Raw genomic sequence first — 24,773 nt, 5'->3', positions numbered from 1 at the left:
AGTGGCACGGGAAGTGTGTAGAACAGGTAGGACATGTACTACGCACAAAAATAACTGAGTAGGACAGTCAAAGGAATGTCCTACCCACGATATTACAAAAAACAGCGGAAAGATTGAAAAGTAAATTAAATTACTCGATCAACGTCGTACTCATTCTTTTGGAGGATGGAAGACACTTTGAGGTTGCCTATTAAAGCGTGACATGGTTTGTGTATGATCCCCAAAAACTTTGTCGCGTGAGAAGAACGATTGAGAATATCTATAGTGAAAATCCTGGGAAACTAACAAACTTCTTCAACCGTTATAAAAACAAATGAAGCAATCGTCTATGGCATTTCTGAATGATTCAATGAATGGTTTCTTAAAAATATCTACGGCACTTTCAGAGACTATAACGGATTCCAAAGGCTATTCAAGAATTTTGTCTCAGATTCACCGAGGGAAAGCTTCAAGAATTATCATAGTGATTTTATTAAGAATACTTTCAAGGATGCTCGATCTCTTCTAGAGATTTCTCTATCAATGCTTCCAGAAATTCTTCCAGCGATTTTTTAAGGATGCTTCGAAGATTTTTTCCAGAGTTGGCTCTAAGAAATTCTTAAGAACTCCAAAGCTACTATCTCCAATTTTCTGAGTTGTTGCTTTCATTTTTTTTTTCCAAAACTGTCCTCTAATTTCCTTCTTTTTTTTCTTTAGTTCTTCAACCGAATCCTCCAGTTATTACTCCAGGAGAGCTCCCAAAGATTTCTTCAGAATTTTTTCCGAGAAAACCAGTAAAGGGTTACTCCAGAGTGTTCAAAAATAGCTTTAGCTTTTTATTAAATCCTCCAAGAATTTCTCCGCCTGTTCATGTGGATTACTTTGAGAATTCATCCACGTTTCCTCCCAGAAATCCAAAATTTAATGAGGAGTTCTTCAAACAAAACTATTTTTTCCTAATTTTTTTTTACAGCATTTTATCCAAGTATTACTCCTGCAGTTTCACCAAACATTTCTTGAAAAACAAGATTCCCAAGCAATCTTTGAAAGCTTATTTAAGTTTTCACATTAGTTTATACTGCACCTCTGATCATTCCTAGACAAATTTCAATAGCGATTCTGTCCTATGTTTTTCATGAAATATTTTTAGAAAACCCTGCGGAATACTATCCCGAGATTCGATTGATGGTTTTTTTCGATTATCTTAACAAATTATCTAAAATGTCTTGAAAAATGTCTTCAAGAGTCCAGGAGTTATTTTTCATATTGTTAGGATTTATTGTTCATTGATCCTTGTTCATGAACTTTAAAACATACACAAGTTTTATCACAGACTACTATTTTCTTCAGTAATACTGCATGGATTTATTTTTAGACATTCCTGGAAGAATTCCAGAAAAAAAATCAAAGACACGAGGAAATCTCATTGAATTACTGGAGGAATTGCTGTAGAAATAAAATTTTTAAAGACTTTTAATTGTCTTATTGATTTAATTTTAGGAGACGTTTTAATCGAGAATCTTGGATAATGTCCCAGAAAAATCGATAGATTATTTACTGGATAAAATTTTGGAAGAATTAGGACTTTTTTGAAAGAAGTATTGGAAAAACTTAGATGATTTCTAAAAAAAAAATTTGGAGAAATTCAATTTTTGTCATTCTCCTTGGGAAATTCCCTAGGAAAGCTCGGGGAGAAATTCCTTGGGAAATAATCACAAAAATTTCCTGAGTATGCATGTTCTTCGTTCCTGATTGGTCTCTTTTTGGCCTGTTTTCAATTTCTTTGAGGTCTTTTTAAACTTTTTTTTTTCTGGCAACAGGTCTCTAACTAACTGTTTTAAGGCACTCAGCTTTGTAAAATCAAAAAGATTTCTTGTGGTCACGACTGGCATGGAAATGATGACGGGGTTAGATCAATTTTGAAGTTTTTTTAGTACTTTTTCATTTTAAACAATGGGAGTCAAAATAACACCTAAGAATTATGTTGTTTATTCTTGTTGAGCGGAATAAACAACATAATTTTCTCGAGTCGACTCTAAACTGACCAAAATTTCGCTAACACCCCTTTGCGTTTGAGCTCCTTAAATATAATAACTTTCAATTGCCAGTCCAGGTTTGAATTTTTAAATGTGCACAACATATTTGTCATCGTTTGTCCTACCCATGGTTTCGTGAGCGCGCGTCTGTCGATCATTGTATGATTATAGTCCTCTCCATTTAAAAGTTGTGAAAATATCAAGGGTAGAGGGTGGCTGTCAAATGGGAGTAAAATTGAAAAGCCGCCAACCTAAGTCCAGAACCAGTTTTAAGGCTTAACGCAGAAAAGTAAAAAAAATATTTTTTCGCAAAATTACAGGGAATCAATGCACTTGAAAGAAATTGTTTGCCAGCAGTTATTTGCTATGTGCTATTGCAGTGCGCTGTTGGTATTTTAATCAGCAAATTCGGCGGAATTCCAAAAATGGATGTTTTCAAGAACGTTTGTCTCGTGTTGAAAAGTGTCCCGCAATATGTCCCGCATTTCCCTCAAATCTTGTAAATATCCTTCATCTAGGGAAATTAGTATTACTCCCTATTTTGCAGCAATCATTTTAAAATTATTGTTTTAATTTATCGTTATTTTAAAACGTAAAAATTGAAAACTAATAACGTTTATGCACTTGATTGATGCGAAATAGTTGTTTTAGTAACATTATAAAGTTGTTTTAGTAACCTTATAAAGTTTCAATAGTGAAGATTATGTACATGCAACAGAATCCTGTTGGGTGGTTCATGATTATAGAACTCTACTTAAACCCCCAAATTTTCGCAAAATCTAGCAGTGTACCGGTGAAGAAAACTTAACAGTGAATTTCAGATATGTAAAGCAATAGCTGCGTTTACTCATATTCTCACTTCACTGTTATTGAACCCTCTGAGAATCCTGCTCAGGATGATGTAGGAATCACTCCTAATATTCTGTTAAACTTTTGCTTAGGACCCTGTGGGCCTTGAAGGATTCTGTCAGAAACTCGTCCATTGAAAATCGTGAAGGTAGATGTGTGGATGCTGTCAAGAAATTTTATCCTTTCTAATCTAAGCGCTTGCACAGTCGATTTTGAAAAGCATCTTGGAAATTCCGGAATTTTTTCCTGTATTTTCTAATCATGACTAATGTTTGCAGCAAATCGGTGAAATGATATTAAAATAGCCAGGCCCACTGTGATGACTTTGTATTGAAGATAGTGGGCGAGGATAGTCGGATGAAGAAATTGGCGGCAATCAGATTATTCACTCATGAATAATATGATAGACGAAAATTTGTAAACTGTTTGAAAGAGAAGACATAGTTTCCGTTTAATTTAAGGGGATCGTTTAATTTAAAAGGATAGATAAAATCGTTGAGAGTGGCTTTGCTAAGAATGTTAGGGCTCATTCCTTCGTAGTGAACTTTCCTATTCCATGGCTTAAGCGCCATTATTCGCTTTGAAAAAGGAAAAGAAAAAATCCCATTCCCATTTTGAAACATATTAATGGAAAACATAAGAGCAAGAATAGGCATTCAGACATGGCCAAAAATCAAAATTGAGGCTGAGTAAGTAACAAATGTGATGCAGTCTCGGAAAAAGTGCCACCTCGAAAAATTTAGCCACGGTTAAATACACAAATTTGTCATGAAAATAGAACTGACTCGTTCACAGCGAGCACTTCAAAAAATTTCAAATGGAATTCTCTCACCAAATTGATGTTCAATGTGTTCTTTCTCCAATCATAAAACCAAGCACTTCTCCATGATTAATACAGGACACCTGCTTGAAGTCTTGTTAATCAGAATCATCTGCTGCCAAATCCAGCTTTTTTTTGCTTTTCCCACTTCATAAAATTTCGAAATCATTTTAGGTTTTTTTCTTGTTAAACGTTACTCTTTACGAAAAATTTTCATCTGTGACATGTGTGAACATGATTAAAAATGTGCATTTTTGTTCCGCTTTGGAGCAAAACTTTTTAGGAATGGAATGAATAATTACTAAAAAAACATATTATTTATTTTACTCTCTATAATTTTTCAAATTTTCGCAAAGCCCAAAACGATTCTTAATTGTGGGACCAGTGTACTTACCGGAAGTTTGCGATCCGCCGTCCCCATCGTCGTAGTAATCGTCCTCCTCGTCGTCGTCATAGTCCAGCACGGCATGCACTTGGGTTCTCGAACCCTGTCCGGCATTCACCTTCACAAACCCGGGTGGCCGTTCCGGAATGGAACTGCCAACTGAGGTGCTACTAATTCCCCGGCCACTACTCACCGGAGGCGGTGGGACCCTATTGGGCGGGGGAGTTGGCTGTGGGGCGCTTTGTGGCAGTGGCACTTGTGGAGATCCACCCTGACTACGGTAGACGTTCGAGGGCTGGTTCGGAACGTTATAACCCGAAGGTTGCTGCTGCTTGGGCGGTTGGTTGTTATACCCGCTTGGGTTGTAGTAGCTAGGATTCTGCTGTTGAGTGGCAGTTCGAGCAGGAACTTGCGAGTAGGAACCCTCGCCATACGTTCTGGAGGGCTGTTGAGGTTGAGCTTGTGGCTGCTGGTAAACCGGCTGTTTTGGCTGCTGGGGTTGAGGATAGGTTTGGGAAGGGGGAAGGTAATTATTTCTGGGGACTTGCCGATATTGGGCGTTTTGCTGAGGAGCATTTCGCTGTTGCTGGGGAGCTGAATAAGGGCTATTTTTGTAGAAGTCTTGATCGTTGGGATCTGCTTCTTGATGACCTGCTGGTCCGTACAGCAAATTATTCACCGCCGATGCATGTTGGCTATGAATAGGACTAACGGTTGCCCAACCTGGGGTCTGTATACTGCCGAAAGGCAATGTGTAGTTCACTAGTGCCATTTTTCTTGATCCTCACTGTGCGTGTCAATCTTCTTATGTTTCTTCTGTTATCACTGATACACAATCATCCCATTCTCAACACATTATGAAAAGATTATAATCATTGCTTTTTTCCCATTCGAAGCTTGTAGTACATCACTCGAACGAATTTGAAAATTTTGCATTTCTTCACATTTTTCCGCTGGGAATAAAATACCACATTTTATCACCACTCAGAATTCTTCGCTCGATTCTTCCTGTTTCTGAAATCAAAAACAAATCACAGATTAAGTACCATTAGAAGCGTTAGGATGATCCTCTTGGCACAATTTCACGCCGAATGAAGCCCCAAATCAATGTCACCAAAAATCGTTGCTCCGCATCGAATCAAACACATTCACACACGCACATGGCCCCTCTCTATTATGCAACGGACCTCTTCGCCGCAGATGTGTTTACCCACATGGTGGTGGAACGTGCTGCAGTGCGATACGGCTCGAAATATGTTAATGCCATGTGGGGTCGAATAGTAGAAGTTTTTCAAACTTATTCAAAGATCGTCTTCGCTGTCATCGCTGCCGTTCGTCGGTTGCTGCTGCTGCAAACAACAATACCCAGTCGTCTGCCAGGAAAGATCACCACGATGATGACAGTTGGGTATTCAAGTGTGGTTTTTAAAAGCATGGAACTCGAATGGAGCAGTCGCTATAATGATGATTCAGAGGTGTTATTAGGACCATTATTGAGGATAGGAGACTTAGCGAATTGATGTTGGTCTAGAGTTTCATTGGCTTCTGTACAAAGTGGAGTCCACAACGCGTCTTGGATCTAATTTTTGACTTAATAACGAGTCCATTTTACGCCTTGGACAGTTCTAGATTGAAAATTCTGAAGATTCGATAGATTGCGGTCCAATTTTTCGACGATTTGGCCAGTGAAAGACCCGAGATCACCTTGAGATCCTTATTGTTCACAATTGATTAATAAAATGATTGCGTATAGTTCCTCCAAGAATGCTTTAAAATAATTTTATACCAGCATTTCTTCCGTCCCACAAAGATTTCTTCGAATGCTTTTCCTAGACAATTTCTACAGGATTTTATCTCGGAATTGCTTCATAAACTGCTCTATGGGATGCTCAAGGAATTTATTAAGGATTTTACTAAAGTCTCATTAGCCCGTATTTGTACCGATGAATTTCCTGCATTTTAAAATGGCATTATATGGATGTTTACTTTTCTGAAGATCAATTTGGATTATTTGGAAATGTCCACTGGTTTGGAGATATTTCGGTGGGTCACTAGGAAGCATTGGTTAAATATGACTCTCTGTCCACTAGATAAGGCGCTTTTTCTCTACACCACGAGAGGTCTCCTGATCGCAGAAGTTAACCTGAATTCGATTTCAACGCTTTCTATTATATATGCAATGCCTAGCCGAGAGCTTTTTTGCTAAAAACCTATGAGCTAGTATTCAGCTGAGCTATCACTAACCAAAGCAAAAAACTTATTTCTCAAAAAAAAAATATTTTTTATGAAACCCTAATAAAAGAATGAAGACACATCAAACCCATGAAATGCTCTCAAAACCATGACCCCGGCTAATATTTGATTGTGACCATGAAAAACAAGTTGTCCAAGAACTCCTCCGTCCTCTGATATAAAAAAAAATATTTCCGACAATTAAGTGTAACAAACCTTCAAAGCTTTTTGCTTTAATACACTCTTTGGGTATGTAGAAAAAATATGATAAAAATTATTTAATATAGCAAAAATATCTCAGAATACACTTCCTTAATAAGAAATTACATTCACTCACGAATATAGTGGGTCATTTGGCATCCGCCATTTGGCCGAAAGGGTAATTTAGCCAAATGCCATTTGGCCGAATGTTGAAATTGTAATTAATAGTGAACTATAGTTAGCATGCATTTGTAATGAATTTAAGAGCTGAATTTCAAAAAACGATTTATTCATAAAGAAGGACAAATCATCATTGATATTAACGATGGGCGGTTTTGATTCTATGTTCCGAAAATGGATTGTTTTTTGTTCCGATTATTCGATTTTTTGAATCGATGTTAGGTGCACTCAAAATCGAGTGAATCGATTTTCTTCATTCGATTTTTTGTTTCGATACAAAACTATGTAATTGATTAGAATTTATCCAATTAGTTGACATTTGTAATTTTTAAATGAGTTTGACATTTGAATAGATTTTAAAACATCGATTCGAATGGTTCTATTTAATCGGTTCAGTAACATCGATAATCTGGTCAAATTTTCCCAACGCTAATTGATATACAGCTTTTTTGTGTCAGTTCAAGGAACAGTCAAAGCTGAAAGAAGAACATCCTAAATGTAGCTATTATTCACATCTCTGTTAGCGGTAATACCTGCCAGCATAGGTTTTCGCTTTGCATTTGCAGTCAGCTTTTGACAGTTACTAAAACAGTTTACGACTCATTCGTCTTTCAGTAGCATCGATTTGTTTCAGTCATTCTGATAGTATTTAGTAATTTTTAAATAATATTTTTTATAAGTTTTTATAATACTTTTTTTAGCAACCACAAGTTTGACTTCTTCTTCATATAACGGAGAAACAATGAGCTTCTTTAACGTTAGTGTTCACCGATTCATCCAGACGATTTTTGAAAATGACTGTTTATGAGCGTATTATAATCCTTTACTCCAATAACTATGAAAAATATTGTAATATAAATGAACAGCCTTTAATCAAAAGAAGGAAAAATCTCTTATAAGATTGTAATGGAAATAATTGTTATATCAGGAAGAACTGCCGATTCCTAATTTAAAGGTAAAATTCCTAATTTAAGTATAAGCTAAATTAGTGCCAATAATAATGAAAACAGTACTAGTTGAAAGAATTGCCTATGTTTAAAACAAGGAAAAGTCTTGGCACGTGCACACAACTTCGCCTGAATTTTGCATTCAGCCAAATGACGTTCGGCCAAACGGCATTCGGCCAAATGGCCAGACACCACGCTTGTGTATGCTGAAAACACGATCAACCAATTTTCGCATTTTTTATGGGCAGACATAGAAGAATAAGCCTTTGAAAAGAATGAAGCCAAACACCCAAATTCTCAAGTTCAGAATAAAAATAAAATTTACCTATCTGGAACCGATTCCATGGATGTTCCATGAAGAATCAACCCATATTCAATGAAAAAGCATCCCCCCAAAGCAGTTCTCATATGATATACATAGTCGCAGCTTTAAAAACAAGTTGAATTGGAGTCAGATTTATACCAATTAGTTGGGTAAAAGTCAGCATGAAAGGGACCCCTTCTTCCTTTCTTATTCTTTTTTATCCAAACAATTCCATTTAAGGTAAACCAAAGACAATGCGTCGAAAATTGTCCAAATGGCAGCAATTTGAGCCTTTTTCTTCATTTTGAAAGCAGTCACGGGTTTAGTTCTAATGATAAAATGTGTGGATTGTTTTTCAAAAAACTCCTTCAAATATTTTCTTATAAATACTTTTTATTAATCCAATTTTTTTTATAATTGTTTCCATAGTTTATTCAAATCATTTCTTGCGGTATGTTCAAGAAATTTCTCTTAACCTTCTCTAAATAAATCTGTGAATATTAATATTAATTTCAAGTTATCAGTCTTGCAAGCGCGGTTATAAACCGTAACCGAAAGCGTAGGCAGGAAAAATTAGTTTAGATAGTTCTAAAACAAGCTTTTGTGCGATTAAGCTTTTATAGCTTCAAAACACAGTGCCGTACGAACAAATCGCGACGCATGCACCATAGAGGACGCCATTACACCAAATTACAGACAACCAAATGTATGACATTACACACAATAACAAAAACACAATATCCTATCCCTTTGAAGATGGTTAAATAAAATAACCGAAACGTCGGACGTAGGAGCAACACTCGTGTTAGCTTATTTTTAAGACTGCAGTGTCGAAAATATTTCAAGCAAGTTAAACCATTCAGTCGTTAACAATAACCGTTACTCATTTGGAAATCCTCAAGCGTTTTAAGGAGAATTTTTGTTGAAATATAAAAGAAAGAAGTATTACATCTATTCTTAAAACATCAATTAGCGAATTATAAACAAACTTATTACCCTGATGAAAATTAGTTTTAAATAAAAACATTTTTTGATCAAATTTTGAAGGACTCTTTGAGAGAACTTCAGGAAGATTTCTTAATAAAATTTCGGATCCAAAAAAAAACCCTGCGATGTTAACTGTAGGAATCAATCAAATAAAAGCAATTCCTAGCATAATTGCTTAGAATATTCTGGAAGCAATTGAGTGCATTAAAAAAAAAACAACAGTTTTTAGACTGTTTACTTTATTCACGGTGGACAGTTTGAGTCCCCGCCAATGATGCGAACAGAAAATATGGACATGCCAAAACAGTGCAATCGTTAAGGACATATAGGAAAGAATCCCTGTCATGGCAGGGAAGATGGCTTCCTCACGCATACAGACACATTCAGCCAGCGGTTTGCTCTTTTTCTCATATCAACAGTAATGATTCACAGCCAAATTGCTAAAACACTGTAATAACTATATTACCTTTCCATTTTACTCATTTTCTCAACTAATTATGCTCGAAATTTGATGATTCGTGGTAATTTTCAACACGCACGACGACTATTTCGGTGCTTGTTTACACTAATCCACTTGCAAACGAAGGACATTTTTCACTAAATTTCCTAGTTTCTGCTAAAGGTAGTTCAGAACGATTTACTTTCACTTATTGTATATTTAAGAACACGTACTGGATAATTTCTGGTAGATATAACACAAAACTTAGCAAAACCGTGGTCAAAACAATCATGATGATAGTAAATTTCACTTTTTTATTTTTCTATTTTTTGATCGCTTTCGTTGTTGCAGTGTTGTCAATGTCGTTGGAAGATATGTAAGACATCCAGCAGTATGAAAGCGGATTGAAAATAAACGCCAATCACAAATATAAAATGAACATCAATTGCTGGCAACGATGTACATTTGATTTAAATTTTACTACAACCCGGAAATAAGAGAATAAAGTTGTGCCTACCACTACATTTACATTAAAATTTGTGGATTCAACGGAGTTTCACCTTAAAGATATAATTTGAAAGTGAGCAACGATGACCGATACACTTTTCGTAACCGCACATAAAGAATCAACTAAAAAAGTACTACGAACTACCAGTTTGTTCTTTGCTAGAAATTATGGAACAAGAAATTCTTTTAGTTTTGTCAAAATGTTCGTCAGGACTGTTTAATAGTATCTTCAGATAGTTTTTTGTTTTTTTTTTTTTTCAAGGTTGGGAGAATCTTTAAAATGAATGTTGTAGAATACTCTGTAAGAATATAATAAAATATATGGAAGTTGGTTCCTAGAGGTTGGTTTCTTAAAGAACACTTCTGTACTGTGGAAATTATTAAAAAAAAAATAAACTTGTGATAAATTTTTGTAGCAAAATATTTATTTTAATTTATTTTTCATTGGTATGTTGGTATGAAGCGAAGCGCAACTTTTTATTCATGTGCCTGGTTACGAGATTCCACAATTATTCTGCGTGAAGAGCCATCACAAAAACGGGATTTATGGCTGACTCTGAAATTTGAAAACATACAACTAGAGTTTTCAATTTTCCCGGGATTTGACTTTCCGGGAAACGGGAAATAAAATTGTCATTTCCCGGGAATTCCCGGGATCCCGGGAAATCCTTAAAACCTGTAAATTAAGCTAATTTCATGCAGTTCTTTGATTTTTTTACATTTAATGTATATTATGGGCCCTATTTTATAAGTCGAGTCATTCGAAATGACTCGACTGAATTCACTGTCGACCAAAAAATTCGCTCGACACGGCTCTGTCACTCGAGTTTTTCGACAGTTGTCACTCTATGTGACCGGATTACTATGGCAGTCGACGTGTGACATCTGAAATATGCATGCTTACTTTGATCGACAATGACTACAGATGAGTCACTTGAGATTGCTCGATTTTTAAAATAGACCCTGGGCTTCGTGGCCGTGCGGTTAGTGTCGTCAGGCAATGAGCGTATCGTGTCATGGGGTGTGGGTTCGATTCCCGCTGCAGCCATTGAAACTTTTCGTCGGGAATGTTTCTCGGCTGTACCATTGGAGCATGCTTGTCCGTTGTCTAGTGTTAAGTTACAGTCTGGGCAGCTAAATGGCTGAAGACGGTGTCCGTGTCTTTTTTTTTATATTTTAGAACAGTAAATAAGCACGATTATTTCTCTTATTTGTGAGTAATTTATCTATGTTTCTACAAAAATTCTGTTCGCTTCGTTTTTTGATAGTTGAAGCCTTCATCAGGTCATGCTAGACAAATCATCTTAAATTCAAATAATACTTGCCAACATTTAGGAGTCTATTTTTTCAAATCAAACCATTTTATGTGACTTGTCTGCAGTCACTGTCGAACACAATAGGCATGCACATTTCAGAAGTCACCCATCGACTACCATATTAATCCTGTCACATAGAGTGGACAGCTGTCGAATAATTCGAGTCACAGAGTCGTGTCGAGTGAAATTTTTTGGTCGACAGTGACTCCAGTCGAGTCGTTTTTGATCGACTCGACTTATAAAATAGACCCCTAATCAATCATTTCAAACACTATAATAAAAACCAACTAGAGCCTTTCGCTAAAAATTGTGACTGTTACATTTGATAGAAACCGTAAACAAGATGGATCAACGAGGTACGAGCTCGTATAGAAAATATGTGCATTTATTAATAACTATTTGATTACGAAAAAAAACACCAATAAACATCAAAATATAAGTATTTTTGTAGTGAGGACATTTGTTGGTATGATGTGAAAAGTAATTTGTGCGATAGTTTACTTAAATATATATGCTCAATTCTTCATTGAGACAGAGCTTCCCGGGAAATACGGGAATCCCGGGAAATAGAAAATCATTTCCCGGGAAACGGGAATCCCGGGATTGAAAACTCTACATACAACCCCTTCTGGCACCGTTAGCCGGGGTATCAGATTTTAGTGAGACGGGGTTGGTGGTCTAATGGCTACCGCTTCTGCTTTATATGCAGAAGGTAATGGGTTCAATCCAGGCCCGTCTTTTTCCCACTATTTTCTACTCCTAATCTATCACACTCACATCCTATTCGTTCAAAGCGAATGCTAGAACCAGAGACGGGCAAGAAACCGTTTCCCTACGCTTCCGCTCTATTATCATTATAGCACGCATTTCCTTACGCCTGATACATAGGCAGTCTGCTAACCAAAGAGCAAACCTCTCTGCCATGCCTTTCTCCCGACCCATACATTCCCGCATGAACTAGCGTAGACTCGGGCTGCAAATCTCGTTAATAAAGATAATAATTATAATAATAACAATAACTAGCGTAGACGCAGTGGTATATACGGTCTACCATGCTGGTTTAATGCATCATCATTTCCTCTCCCTTTCCCTCATTGGTCTGCATTGTGACATGGCAGGCGCCATTGTTCCCTAAAATAGAAGATTGCCAACTGATCACCAGCACTTATACACTGAGGATGTTTGTTAATCCCAGGCAGTCATTCGGTTGGTTCCTTGTGTAGAGTGCAGCTGATCTGGCGATACTAGTAGCAACCACGGGCGGCCAATCAAGCTCAAGCTCAAATTAGCTGGGGTATAAGATTTTAGAAATTTCTGTTATAGCATCAACATTCCAGACGTTGTTAAACTAATTCCTACAATATCATAAACTCATTGATTTCTGTCACTCAACGATATTGATTTTAGATGAAAAAAAAATATTTCGATAATTCATTTAGTCATTGTCACTCAAATACTATTCAATTAAGGGACTTTCACCTCAAATGTTATAATAATCAATTAAATTTAAAAAACTGTTGTGTTTTTTCAAAAAAATTGTAATTTTTGGTCGAAATTTCATTGCATGAAACAAAAAGTAAGGGCGTTTTTAGGTCAATTATGTACAGAGTCAATCGCTAGTTTTCGCCAACGGGTTCAACTAAAAATCAAAGCCACGGGTTCTAACAAGGATCAATTAGGAATTGAATTGAATTACTTTTTATTGAAGGGATTATTTGCCGTGGGATCAATCAGGAATCAAGAGGTGAGAAAAGAAGTGTTGAAAATTACAATTTTTGTTGCACTATAAAGTACTGTATTATTGATTTATGTAGTTTTAAAAAAATTGTCAGCAGAAAGAATTCATGTACGTTCTTACGCTGCGTACTGACCCTCCAATTACTAACGCTGCCTACGATATTTCGCAGCCTGATCCCAACCTGTCTCCAAATCATCTTCACATTCGCCACAATCACAACAAACATCTCTCTCGCAGCTTCCAAACTCGATTGTTTGCCTCGGTGGAGTCCAATGTTGACTTAATCCCACCGCCATTAAATACTAGCAAAACTTCGCAGCGCAGCATGATGCGACGATCGCACGTCGACAGCACAGGTGATTATGCCAAACCAGGCACAAGACGATGAACTCGTGACGTAGCGCGATAGACACCTTTCTAGACTCGAACGAGAAGACGAGTGAAGATGACTGGAACACACGCGGAACTCTTGACACGCCACACTGCCACTGATGTGCCACCGCGCCGCGCCGCCGGTGCGATATGATCTACAAATTCTACACACTGATCGCGCAATAATCACGTGCCTTATCGTGGTAAATCAACCGAAGTCGTTGCTGAGGGAGGTTGTGCTAATTCACGCACAGCATCTCTCGACCGCCTGCAAAGTTCACTCTCGTTTGCAGAGATTTGAGCCGACAAAGAGACATTTTGCAATCCGCGAAGAGGCATTTCACAATCCAGTGCACACGAATAATTTGAATTATGACCGTAAATGATCATTTGTTTTCCAGTTTGGTAACGATTTGGCTGAGGTGAGTGTAATTCGGGGCTTGAATGGATTGCAATGAGACAAACAGACGGGAACGTGTCGACCACGCCACCACCAAAGGCAACTGGTTAGAGCGTAGGAAGCTGCTCAAGATTCTGTTTTACGACTTCTGGTAAGCGATAGCCTCCGGGAACTGCGCCAAGTTTGGCAGAGCTGGCTTGTTGGTTTATAAACGCCCCGGCATATCCGTTGCGTTTGCTGAGCTGCTGTTATTGTTGGAGGCGACGTTCAATACGGTCAATGCGGTTGAATCTCACGGGTATATATGGCAAGATTGATTGGCAGTAACTATAAAGTTCTGACCAATTTGTTTGCAATTGTTGTTCATTAAAATCTATGAATGCGATAGTGCTTTAAATAAAGCATTTGATTGGTATTTGCATAGATGGCAGTTAAAGAACCGGTCTCGTCATAATAACCGTTATTCATATTTCATAAGTGCTCATTTGGACTCATTATTTTGGGTTTTGTGCAACGTAAGAACTATATCACAATCACACGACGCGACGCGAGACAGGACACAACACTTATGGTTCTTACAAACGTTTGTAAGAACCAAAGTGTTGTGTCCTGTCTCGCGTCGCGTCGTGTGATTGTGCTCATTTGGAGCCTTTCTTAGCCGACTGGTTAGAGTCCGCGGCCACAAAGCAAAGCCTGACGCTGATGGTGTCTGTGTTCGATTCCAGGATCTTTTCGTAATGGAAATTTCCTTAACTGCCCTGAGCAAAGAGTATCATCGTACTTGCCACACGATATACGAATACAAAAATGGCCACTTTGGCAAAGAATGTTTTCAGTTAATAACTGTGGAAGTGCTAATTGGACACTGAGCTGAGAAGCAGGCTCTGTTCCAGTGAGGATGAATACCAAGAAGAAGAAAAGAGTCTTCCAACAAAACTCGTGTAGAATTCCATGTTCCACATACACGCAACCCACCCATGTGACAGTTTCTCCGAAATACGACATCGAAAACAATAATTTTCCGTTAATCCCTTTTAATATGCCTCTCAAGGTTGATGAGTTCACATGACGATGCTCTGAAGTACCTTGTCGTAGCCATTAGCCCAGTTTTCGCTTTTCGGTGCAACACCGAACCCGGACCTTTCGCAAAGGTTCCCATATTCGGTATAATCATCAGCGTCCAAATCTAGGATTTGTGAATTAAAACCAATTTAAGCACTTACAACACCACGAGCGCGTTCTCCACGGCGGCAGGTGGATGTCACCTTTAAAAGCCAATATCCACTTTGCACAAGCTATCGTCTATTTATGTAACCGAACACCGTCAGCAGCACCAGCGAAGTTTGAGTAGCAAATCCCAAATCGTAGCCTGCCTATACACCGGCAGGGGTTACTGACTGGTAGTCGTTGATGGGCAGTTCATTAGTGAATCAAAGTGTGTAGTTTTATCACACCGCTTATTGATTTTGTACAGCCGTATGCAGCTTATTAATCGACTATGTCCGTCGCTGCACGAGCATCGGCATCTATTCATAAAGCCTGCCTGTCTATCTATCAGGCCCGAATGCTGTAGTATTGGTGGTGTTTTTCCGAAATGCAAATTATGCCATTTGTCGCGTCGGTGAACACGCAGTGATGGTAACCTCTATCGGGAGATGCAATACAACTTTATTAGCTCAAGTTGTTTATGCCCATAACGTTCGATAAGGAATTCGGTATCTCCTCTCATTGAGTTTTTTGATTGGATTTACAGGCAGTGACACGCATATGTTTCTATATGACATTTAACGTTCAACGCTCCGTCATCGTCATCATCGAAACTTCAACAGCAGTTTTTCTGTTCAAAACAGAAATTTATTCGACTAAAATGTGTTCTGGTTGGAGAAAAGAATACAGTGAACACATTTTCATGTGAACTTTCATGATTTTGAACGAAAAAAAGAAAATTCTCAAATTAATGACGGATGCTGCCCCCTTAAGGTGTTTGTTTTCTCCTAAACAGCTTTACACTCAATAACTTTTTCTTCTTTTTCACGTTAGGTACCAACATGAGTATTTATTCAATAATTGTTATTATTACTATTAGCTTAATTAGGGATATTTCATACTTATACAGTTATTAACTGAGGAGCTATTTGGCAATTGACTATTTTTGGGGAGCCGGATCCTATTCTTGGCACTTTTGATTCACTTAGGCAGTGAGGTTTTTTGAAAGCCACTGTATTCTATCAAACTGCCACTATATTTGGTCAAAAATTTTTGCTGTGCACTAGATATTGTATCCTTGGACAAATACGCGAAATTTCAACCTCAACTGTAATGCAGCCCACAGACCCTCAGACGGTTAGATCAACATTGACTCCGCCCTTTAGTTAGTCAAACCGATTTATGTTGCAGCAACCGTTTGACCGACTGTCAAAGTTCGTTGCAGCAACACCATATTTTTTTCGCATTTTTCGAATTCTGTGGCTGTGGGGGGGGAAATATTTCTACGATTTTTGGGCAATAATAGTAGTGAGGATGACTATAACTTTCAAAACTTTGGTACCGGAAGAAATGGCTATGAGGAATTTTAGTTATAATTCACACAAATTATACCGGCACAACTTTAAAATAGTCATTGATATGTATATGTTAATGGCTATGGTTATTTTTCAAAGATTCTATCCAGAATCTTTAGTGGTTTCTTCTAGTTATTCCACTTTGAAGTTTTTCCAGGAGTCCATGGGGATTCTATCAGAAATTAATTCCTCTAGAAATACATCCACAGATTCAACCAGAAATTTCTCAGGGGAAAATTCGTCTGACATACCTTCAAGTGGCATTCTCTTAGAAATTCCTTCTAAGATTCCTCTACTTATTTTTCAAGATTTATTTAATAATTTAAAGATCAACTCAAAACATTCCTCAAGTGAGTTCAATATTTTTTTAGAGATTACTCCTAGACTGCCTACAAGAATTCTTCCCGAGATTACTATAACAATTTCTTTAAAGATTCCAAGCTCCAAGGATTCCATCATGCATTATTCAGGAATCACATCATGAATTCTTGCACATACTTCTCAAGAAATACATCACTAGAAATTCTCCCAAGGATTTATTCAGGACTTTTTCAGGGCTTGCTCCTTGGTCTCTTCCTTAAATTCCACCAGGGGTTACTTCCAAAATGAATTTCTTCAACGATTCTTTCTTGTAATTTTACTACAGAGTCCATCGGGGATTTTTCCTAAAACTTCCAAAAGGGTTTATGCAGTGATTCATACAATGCTCGAGAGTTCCACCAAAAAATCCTCCAAAGAGTTATTTAGGGATTCCTACAGCGAAACTTTAGGAATTTCTTAACAGATTCTGTATGGATTCTTTTACTGCGATTCCACCAGGAATTATTAGAGAGATTGCTCAATGAATCACTCTGAAAAAAATAAAACAGGAATTCCAACAAAAAAAAAAACACCAGGAATTGCTCCAATCGAAAATCTTCCAGTGATTCTTCTAGTCATTTTTCTAGGAATACCTCCAAAAATCGTTCAGCGATTAATTTAAACATTTTTCCTACACGATTTTCACTAGAAATTCTTTAAAAATACCTACAGAAACACATTCAGACGTTTACTCCAGAAACTCTTACATTGATTCTACACAGAATTTCTCCGAAGATTCATCAAGGAATCCCTCCAGAGATTCCACCAGGAAACCTTCGAGGATTCTACAAGGAATACTGCAAAACAATTCAAAAATTTGCAACATGGGATTCCACCAGGAATTCCTTTAGAGATTCCGCTTGCAATGTTTTGAGAGGTTCCCAGGTTATTGTCAGGGGATTCTTCTAGGGAATCTTCAGTTGATTCATAGATTCTCATTTGCATCCCCGTAGGGACCCTTCGAAGCATTCGACCTGGGATCTTTGAAGGATTTACTTCAAGAATCTACCAGAAATTTCTCCGAGGATTTCTGAGAGAATTTATCTACCAATTCCTTCCAGTATTTCTTGAAGGATTGTTTTCCAAGGAATCCACCAGGAATTAATTTGAAAAATCATGTAGGAACGTTTTCAGGGATAGTTTTAAAAGCTCTTCCAGAGATTATTAAGCATTTTTTCCAGGGAGTTTTTTGGGAACATCTTCAGTGATTTCTTTGGTGATTCCTCCAAGGATTTCACAAAGAAAATTTCCAAGTTTTTTTGTCCAGAAATTAAAAAAAAAATATTTCAGGGATTTAACCTGAAGACAGTCAGTCCTCTGATTAAATATCAGTGGATCCCTAGAGGAATAATCTTTTGGAATTCAGTAGCTGCCTCCCTGATGGAATACCTAGAGTAGAGAAATGAAGATTTTCTATGATAATTAATCTTCGGGCTGTTAAGTGAAATAACTATTACTAAATGAAAAATCAAATTGAGTACTATACCACTAGAGTTTAAACTCTAGTGGAATTAAATAGTAAAGTTCTTAAATCGGTTTTTCATTTGCGAATTTCTAGTTCAATCCTTCGCGGAAACATTGGAGGTTTTTCAGAAAAAAATCTTATGAACTTGTGGAATTTTTGGTTAATTTACTGGAGGAATTTTTGAAATTGAAGCCATTGAAATATATTCTGGTGAAAATTCTAGCAAAACTCTAATGGTATACCCAGTGATAACTCTGAAAGAACATCTGGCCAAACTCCTGAAAAACTTCTCTCTCGAAAATTTACTGGTGAAGTAATAAGAAAAAATACTGGTAAAGTCTCTGAAGGGTTTTTTGCCAGAATGTTTTGGAAGAACCTATAGATGATTTATTTAGGCGGCATCCACAAATTACGTAACGCTCGAAAGGGGGAGGGGGTAGGCTCGAGCGTTACGACTCATACAAAATTTAGAAAATTTGTATACAAAAGCGTAACGAAGGGGGGTAGGGGGTAAACAAAAATCAATTTCTAGCGTGACGTACTAAATGGATGCAGCCTTATTGGAATCCCTCTGATAATTTCAGCTGAAATTTTTGAAGGATTTCCTGATGGAAACCATGGAGAATGACCTGGGTGAATTCCAGATGCAATCCCTGGAGGAACCTCTGGTGGAATTCCTGGAGGATTTTCAGTTGGAATCTTTAAAGGAAATCGTAGTGAAATATCTGAAGCAATTCTCGGAGGAATCCCTGAAGGAATTCTGTTTTTGAATCCCAAGAGGGACTCCTCGTAGAGTCATTCTAGGATACACTGGTGGATTCCCAAATTACTTGTGGAATCTTTAAAAGAATGTTTTGGTGAAATTGCTAAAAGAATTCCTGAAAACACCAGAAATCCCTGGAGATATTCCAAGAGAAATTCCATGAGAAATTTGAGAAGGAATCACTATTAATGCCGGTGATAAAATCCTTATTAGAAATTTCTGGTAAAATCCCAAGAGGAATTTCTGAACACTTGAGGATCCTTGGAGATACTGGTTGAAAAAATGATTGATTACGGGAGGATTCCTTTGAAAGATTCCTGGAGGAATTCCTGTTAGAATCTCTGACAGAACTACTGATGGAATTCGAGCAGGTGTTCATGATGGAGTCCCAGAAGGATTTTACAATGAAATCTTAAAAGTATTTCAAAAGGAATCCATGGAAGAACTTTTGATGGAATAACTGCGAAACTCCTAATGAAATCTATTGAAAGACTCCTGATGACATCCCTAGCAAAACTTCTGATGGAATCCTTAAAAGAACTTCTGATGTAATTCCTGGTGGAATTTCTAAAGCAATCCCCAGAGAAATTCTTGGTAGAATTTCTGTATGAATTTTTGGCGAGAACTTTGAAGAATTCCTTCAGAAATTTTTGATATTCTTGAAGGAATTCCTGATGGAATCTCTAGAATCTCCAAAGGAACTTCTGATACAATCTCAAGGGAAACTTACTGATGGAATTCCTTCAGAAACTTTTGATTGAATCCCTGGAGGAATTCTAGGTGAAATATCTAAAGGACTTTCTTATGAAATCCTTGAAAGAACTTCTGATGAAATTCCTGGAGGGGTTCCTGATAATATGCCTGACGAAAAAGTTTCGTTATAAAATGCCAAAAAGAAATCCTGACAGAATTCCTTGGAAAATCATTGATATAATTTCTTGAGAAATTCCAGGTGCAATCTCAGATGAAACTTCTAATGGAATCCCTAGAGAAACTTGCGAAAGAATCCTGTAGGAATTCCAGGTGGAATATCTAAAGGAACTCCAGATGGAATTTCTACAGAACCTTTTGGTAGAATCCTTGGATGAATTCTAGGTGAAATATGTGAAGGAACTTCTAATTAAATCCTTGAACTAACTCCTGAAGAAGTCCCTAAAAAAACTCCTGATGTAATTCCCAGAAGAACTTAATTTTATCCCTATAAGAACTTGTGATGTAATCCCTTTAGAGTTCAAGGTGGAATCTTTGAAAAGAACTTCTGATGTAATATCAAGAGGAACTCCTGAAGGAATCTCTACTAATGAAATCCCTGGAGGAATTCCTGGTGGAAATTCTGATAGAATCACTAGAGAAACTCCTGATGTAATCTCTGGAAGAACTCCTGATGGAATACTTGGACAAAATCCTAAAGGAGCTCCAGATGAAATCATTGGAGGGACTCCTGATGACATCCCTTGAAGAGCTCCTGATGGAATTCCTGGAGGGTTTCCTGATAATATGGCTGGCGAAACTCCTTATAAAGTGCCAAGAAGAAATCCTGTTGAAATTCCTTGTGAAATCTCTGATATAATATCTTGAGAAATTCCAGGTGCAATCTCCGAAGTAACTTCTGATGGAATCCCTAGAGAAACTTACGAAAAAAATTCCAGGTGGAATATCTAAAGGATTTCCTGATAAAATTCCTACAGAAACTTTTAGTAATATCCCTGGAGGAGTTCTTGGTGGAATATCTATATGAACTTCTAATGAAATCATTTAAGGAGCTCCTAATGAAATCTATTAAAGAAACTTGATGTGATCCCTGAATTACTCCTAACGTAATCCCTAAGAGAACATGTGGTGTAATTCCTGGAAGATTTTCAGGTGGAACCTCTGAAAAAATATCTGATGTTATCTCTAGAGGAGTTCTTGAAGGAATCTCTACAGCAATTACTGATGAAATCCCTGGAGAAATCCCTGATAAGATTCCTAATGGAACTCCTAATAGAATGCCTAGAGAAACTCCTGACGGCATCCCTGGAAGAACTCCTGATGGACTTCTTGGGGAAGGAATTCCTGATGGAATCTCTGGAGGAAGTCCAGGTGGAACTTATGATTCCCTGGAGAAAATCCTCAGAAGAACTCTCAGAAGTACTCCTGATAGAATCCCTATAGGAACTCCTGATGATATCCTTAGATGAATTCCTGATGGAACCCTTAGAGGTATTCCTAAAAATAATATTGAAGAAACTCCAGATAGAGTCCCTGGAGGAATTTCAGGTGGAAAGTCTGGAAGAACTTCTGATCCCTGGAGCAATTCCAGATAGAATCCCTGAATTAAATCCCAAAAACGACTTCTAATGTAATCCCTAGTAGGACTTGTGATGTAATCTCTGGAAGAGTTCCAGGTGGAATCTCTGAAACTTCTTATGCAATCTCAAGAGAAACTTCTGAAGGAATCTCTATATAAAACTCCTGATAGAATCCCTAGAGAAACTCCTGATGGAATCCTTGGATAAAATTTTAAATTTAATATTATTGAAGGAGCTCCAGATGGAATTATTGGAATGACTCCTGATGAAATCCCTTGAAGAGCTCCTGATAGAATCCCTATAGAAACTCCTGGTGAAATCTCTGGAAGACTTCCTGATAAGAATCCTGATGGAACTCTCCATAGAATCCATAGAGAAATTCCTTAACATATGCCTAGACAAAATCCTAATAGATTGCTTAGAGAAACTCCTGATAGAATCCCTGGAAAAACTCCTGAAGTTATTATTGAAGGAACTCCAGATGGAACCATTGTAGGGACTCCTGATGAAATCCATTGAAGAGCTCCTGGTGAAATCCCTGGAGGAATTCCTGATAAGGTTCCTGATGGAACTTATGATATGCCAAGAAGAAATGCCGATAGAATTCCTTAAGGAACTTCTGATACAATCTCTGGAGGAAGTCCTGATGGAATCTTTGGAGGAGGTCCAGGTGGATCTTTTGATGGAATCTCTGAAGGAAATCCTGATGAAATCCCCAGAAGAACTCTCAGAGGTACTCCTGATAGAAATCCTATAGAAACTACTGATGGAATGCTTGGAGAAATTTCTGAAGATATTATTGAAGAAGCTCCTGATAGAGTACCTGGAGGATTTCTAGGTGGAATCTCTGAAGGAACTCCTGGTAGAAACTCTGGAGACACTTTTTGCATAGAATTGCTAGAGGGACTCCTGATGGAATTTCTAGAAAAGTTCCAGGTGTAATCCCTAAAAAAACTTCTGATGGAATCCCAAAAGTAACTCCTGATGGAATTTCTAGAAAAACATCTGATAAAATCTCCAGGAAAAATCATGACGGTATCCCAAGAGATAGTTCCGATGGAATCCCTAGTGGAACTTCCGATAGAATCCCTAGAGGAACTTCCGATGGAATCCCTAGAGGAACTGCTAATGGAAACTCTGATGGAACTCCAGATGTAATCCTTCGTTGAATTCATGATTGGATCTCTAGAAGTGCTCCTGAAGGAATTCCTGGAGGAAATTTCGATGGGGTTCCTAGGGGAATCTCTAATCTCCTGGTGTAATTCTTACAATAAATTCTGATGGAAACTCTCCTGATGAAATCCCTGGAAGAACTTTAAGAGGAATCTCATTACCTGGATGAATTCCTGGTAAAATTCCTGATTGTAGGAATTGCTAGTTCAATCCCTGGAGGTATTCCGTATTCAACTTTTGATGAAAGGATCAAGGATCGATCACAAGGTGAAAAGGCACGTCAAATACCTAAAATCTCGCTTTGAGTATCATATAGGCGTATCTACAGTGATCGATTTCTCTTCGTCGATTTTTTCTTCTAATCAGTGCAAAAAAATCAATCAGTTTTAGAAACATTTCACGATGCAGAATATCGAAGGACGATGAGTACTTTCCAATTAATCAAAAATAGCAGTTAAAAACAGTCGCCCGGTAAAGTAATTAACTAAAGTGAAAATCGATGAAGAAAAATTGCAGTTACGCCCTTATGATACTGAACGCGAGAAATAGTTGCTGTGCAGTTTTTATACATTTTCTAGCACGTCACATTTTTGACCTACAGGTCACTAAAGTTGTATAAAACACTGGTTTCGTTGATGTTAACTTGAAATTTAAGATATGATTCATCAAACTTTTCAATGATCTAACCCATAAAACATGCAAAATACTACTTTAAGGTACATTTAAGATATAATTTGGTTCAAATTTTATGATTGAATATAGATTCTATTGACTTTTTCAACATGCTTCAAGTCTCCATACAAAATACTTCGTTTATATTATATTGCAAAATAATAAACCATCAAAATCAATTTTTAAGCATCGGAACTATTATGAACTTTGTTGATAAGTATTGTTTAACATATGAAAGGAAAAGAAATTGCCATACAAGCTGACAAATTTGCATGCAAGTTGGCAAAAATCATACAATTTTGCATTTTCGACAGCAAATATCTCGAAAAGTAGACGTGCTATGATATTTTTGAAAACGGCAATGAATTCAGCAACCCTTAGCAGTATTTTGGAGCTGGAGACAAAAAAGTGTGTTGCAGTGTTATTATTGAAATCAGGTATAGTTCTCCAAAGCGCAATATTGGAAAAATGCGTGCCCATATTCCTAAATAACAAATAGAATAGGTAAGAACTGTAAATGACGAACCTTTGCAATGTTTGATTTTTTTGTTATCCACATCAAACACATATTTAGTGTGGCTTAGTGATATGAATGCATTTAGGATTGCTAGAGAAAAGTGCAAATAGTATATCAGTTTGAAGTTATTGTCAAATAACTCTAACTAAACAATTCGTCCCCATGCTCCATGGAAGCACTATTTTCATTTTATTTAGTGCAATACAGTTATTCACATTCAATGTCGGCTCGTCTCACGCCAACGAAGAAGCGATGCCTTAATCGAGCGATTTCGTGTGTGGAAACCAGTAATCATTTATTTTTTTGGTGGTAAATGGATGTGTCAATGATCCAATGATGACTACCCCCATCGTTTCTCGTCACGTTCTCATGAAGCAACCGTGACGATGATTACAGTTCGATTTTGGTTTATGTTTGCATCTTTAAAATTAGATTTTGGAGGTTTAAGCTGCTCAGTGATTATTTCATCGATCAATTACTCAATCGCTCCGCAGTGGAATGACGAGGTGCTAATGGGATTGAATCATATGAATGAATTGTAGTTTTGGATTAGTGAGCATCAATGAGAGGTTTTTTGACGGAGGAAAGGCTGATCGACGGACCGGTTATGACGGTGCATAAGAATGGATCGTCGAAACAGTTTTACTTTCGATTAGAAATCACCATTTCCAGAAATCAGTTTCTGACTTATCATAGTTTAATATACTTTGTCTTGCCATTAAAAAGACGGTTGTAAAACGCCTTTAAATCACTAATACAAAATGACACAGTAGTGTCATCCCGTTTCTTCGACTATTCTGGATCCTAGATTTCCTTTGCTTGTCAGCCAAACGCATTTCCTATGAAACGATATTTATTTAAACAAGAGAAAATCCTTAGAAACAATTACGGGTTTGGAGTTGTCTCACAATAAAAACAAATAATGCTGGAACAAACATCGTTTTTTACAGTATCAAACCAATGCTTGGATAGCTTGAACCCGCAGCCATGCAATGCATACAAAACCAACTCCTATAGTGCGGCCATCAGAACCTGACAAACCTGTCAAACACGACCGCTGATTTATCTTCTTAATTACCATCTACGGTAGTGCATTCCTTATCTAAAGGGGTTTCGGTTTGCCCTGAATACTGAAGCCGTCTCCCGTACCATGCCATTACATGCAATCAATATTAAATCAACGCGGATTGGCGACGGAGGTTGCGGTGGCGGTGACCTGCCTTAGGAGATTTATCGTCGTCCCATAGTGTTCACATACAATGTTGATCGGCGGCACGGA

At 37.4% G+C, this 24,773-nt stretch overlaps 1 protein-coding gene across 3 annotated transcripts in view; it reads right to left on the bottom strand.

Annotated features, from left to right (window-relative positions):
* Window positions 1–24,773, bottom strand: part of LOC5565708 (protein spaetzle 3) — a 94,200-nt gene that overhangs the window by 54,634 nt on the left and 14,793 nt on the right. For all 3 annotated transcript variants that reach the window (XM_021846516.1, XM_021846515.1, XM_021846517.1), the window contains exon 2: window positions 4,079–5,083. In XM_021846516.1, the coding sequence (XP_021702208.1) occupies window positions 4,079–4,841 (763 nt within the window). In that variant the 5' untranslated portion in view covers window positions 4,842–5,083. The remainder of the gene's footprint in view (window positions 1–4,078; window positions 5,084–24,773) is intronic.

This window comes from Aedes aegypti, chromosome 2 (assembly GCF_002204515.2).
Source record: "Aedes aegypti strain LVP_AGWG chromosome 2, AaegL5.0 Primary Assembly, whole genome shotgun sequence".
NCBI lineage: Eukaryota > Metazoa > Arthropoda > Insecta > Diptera > Culicidae > Aedes > Aedes aegypti.
This window is presented reverse-complemented; position numbering and strand designations above follow the sequence as displayed.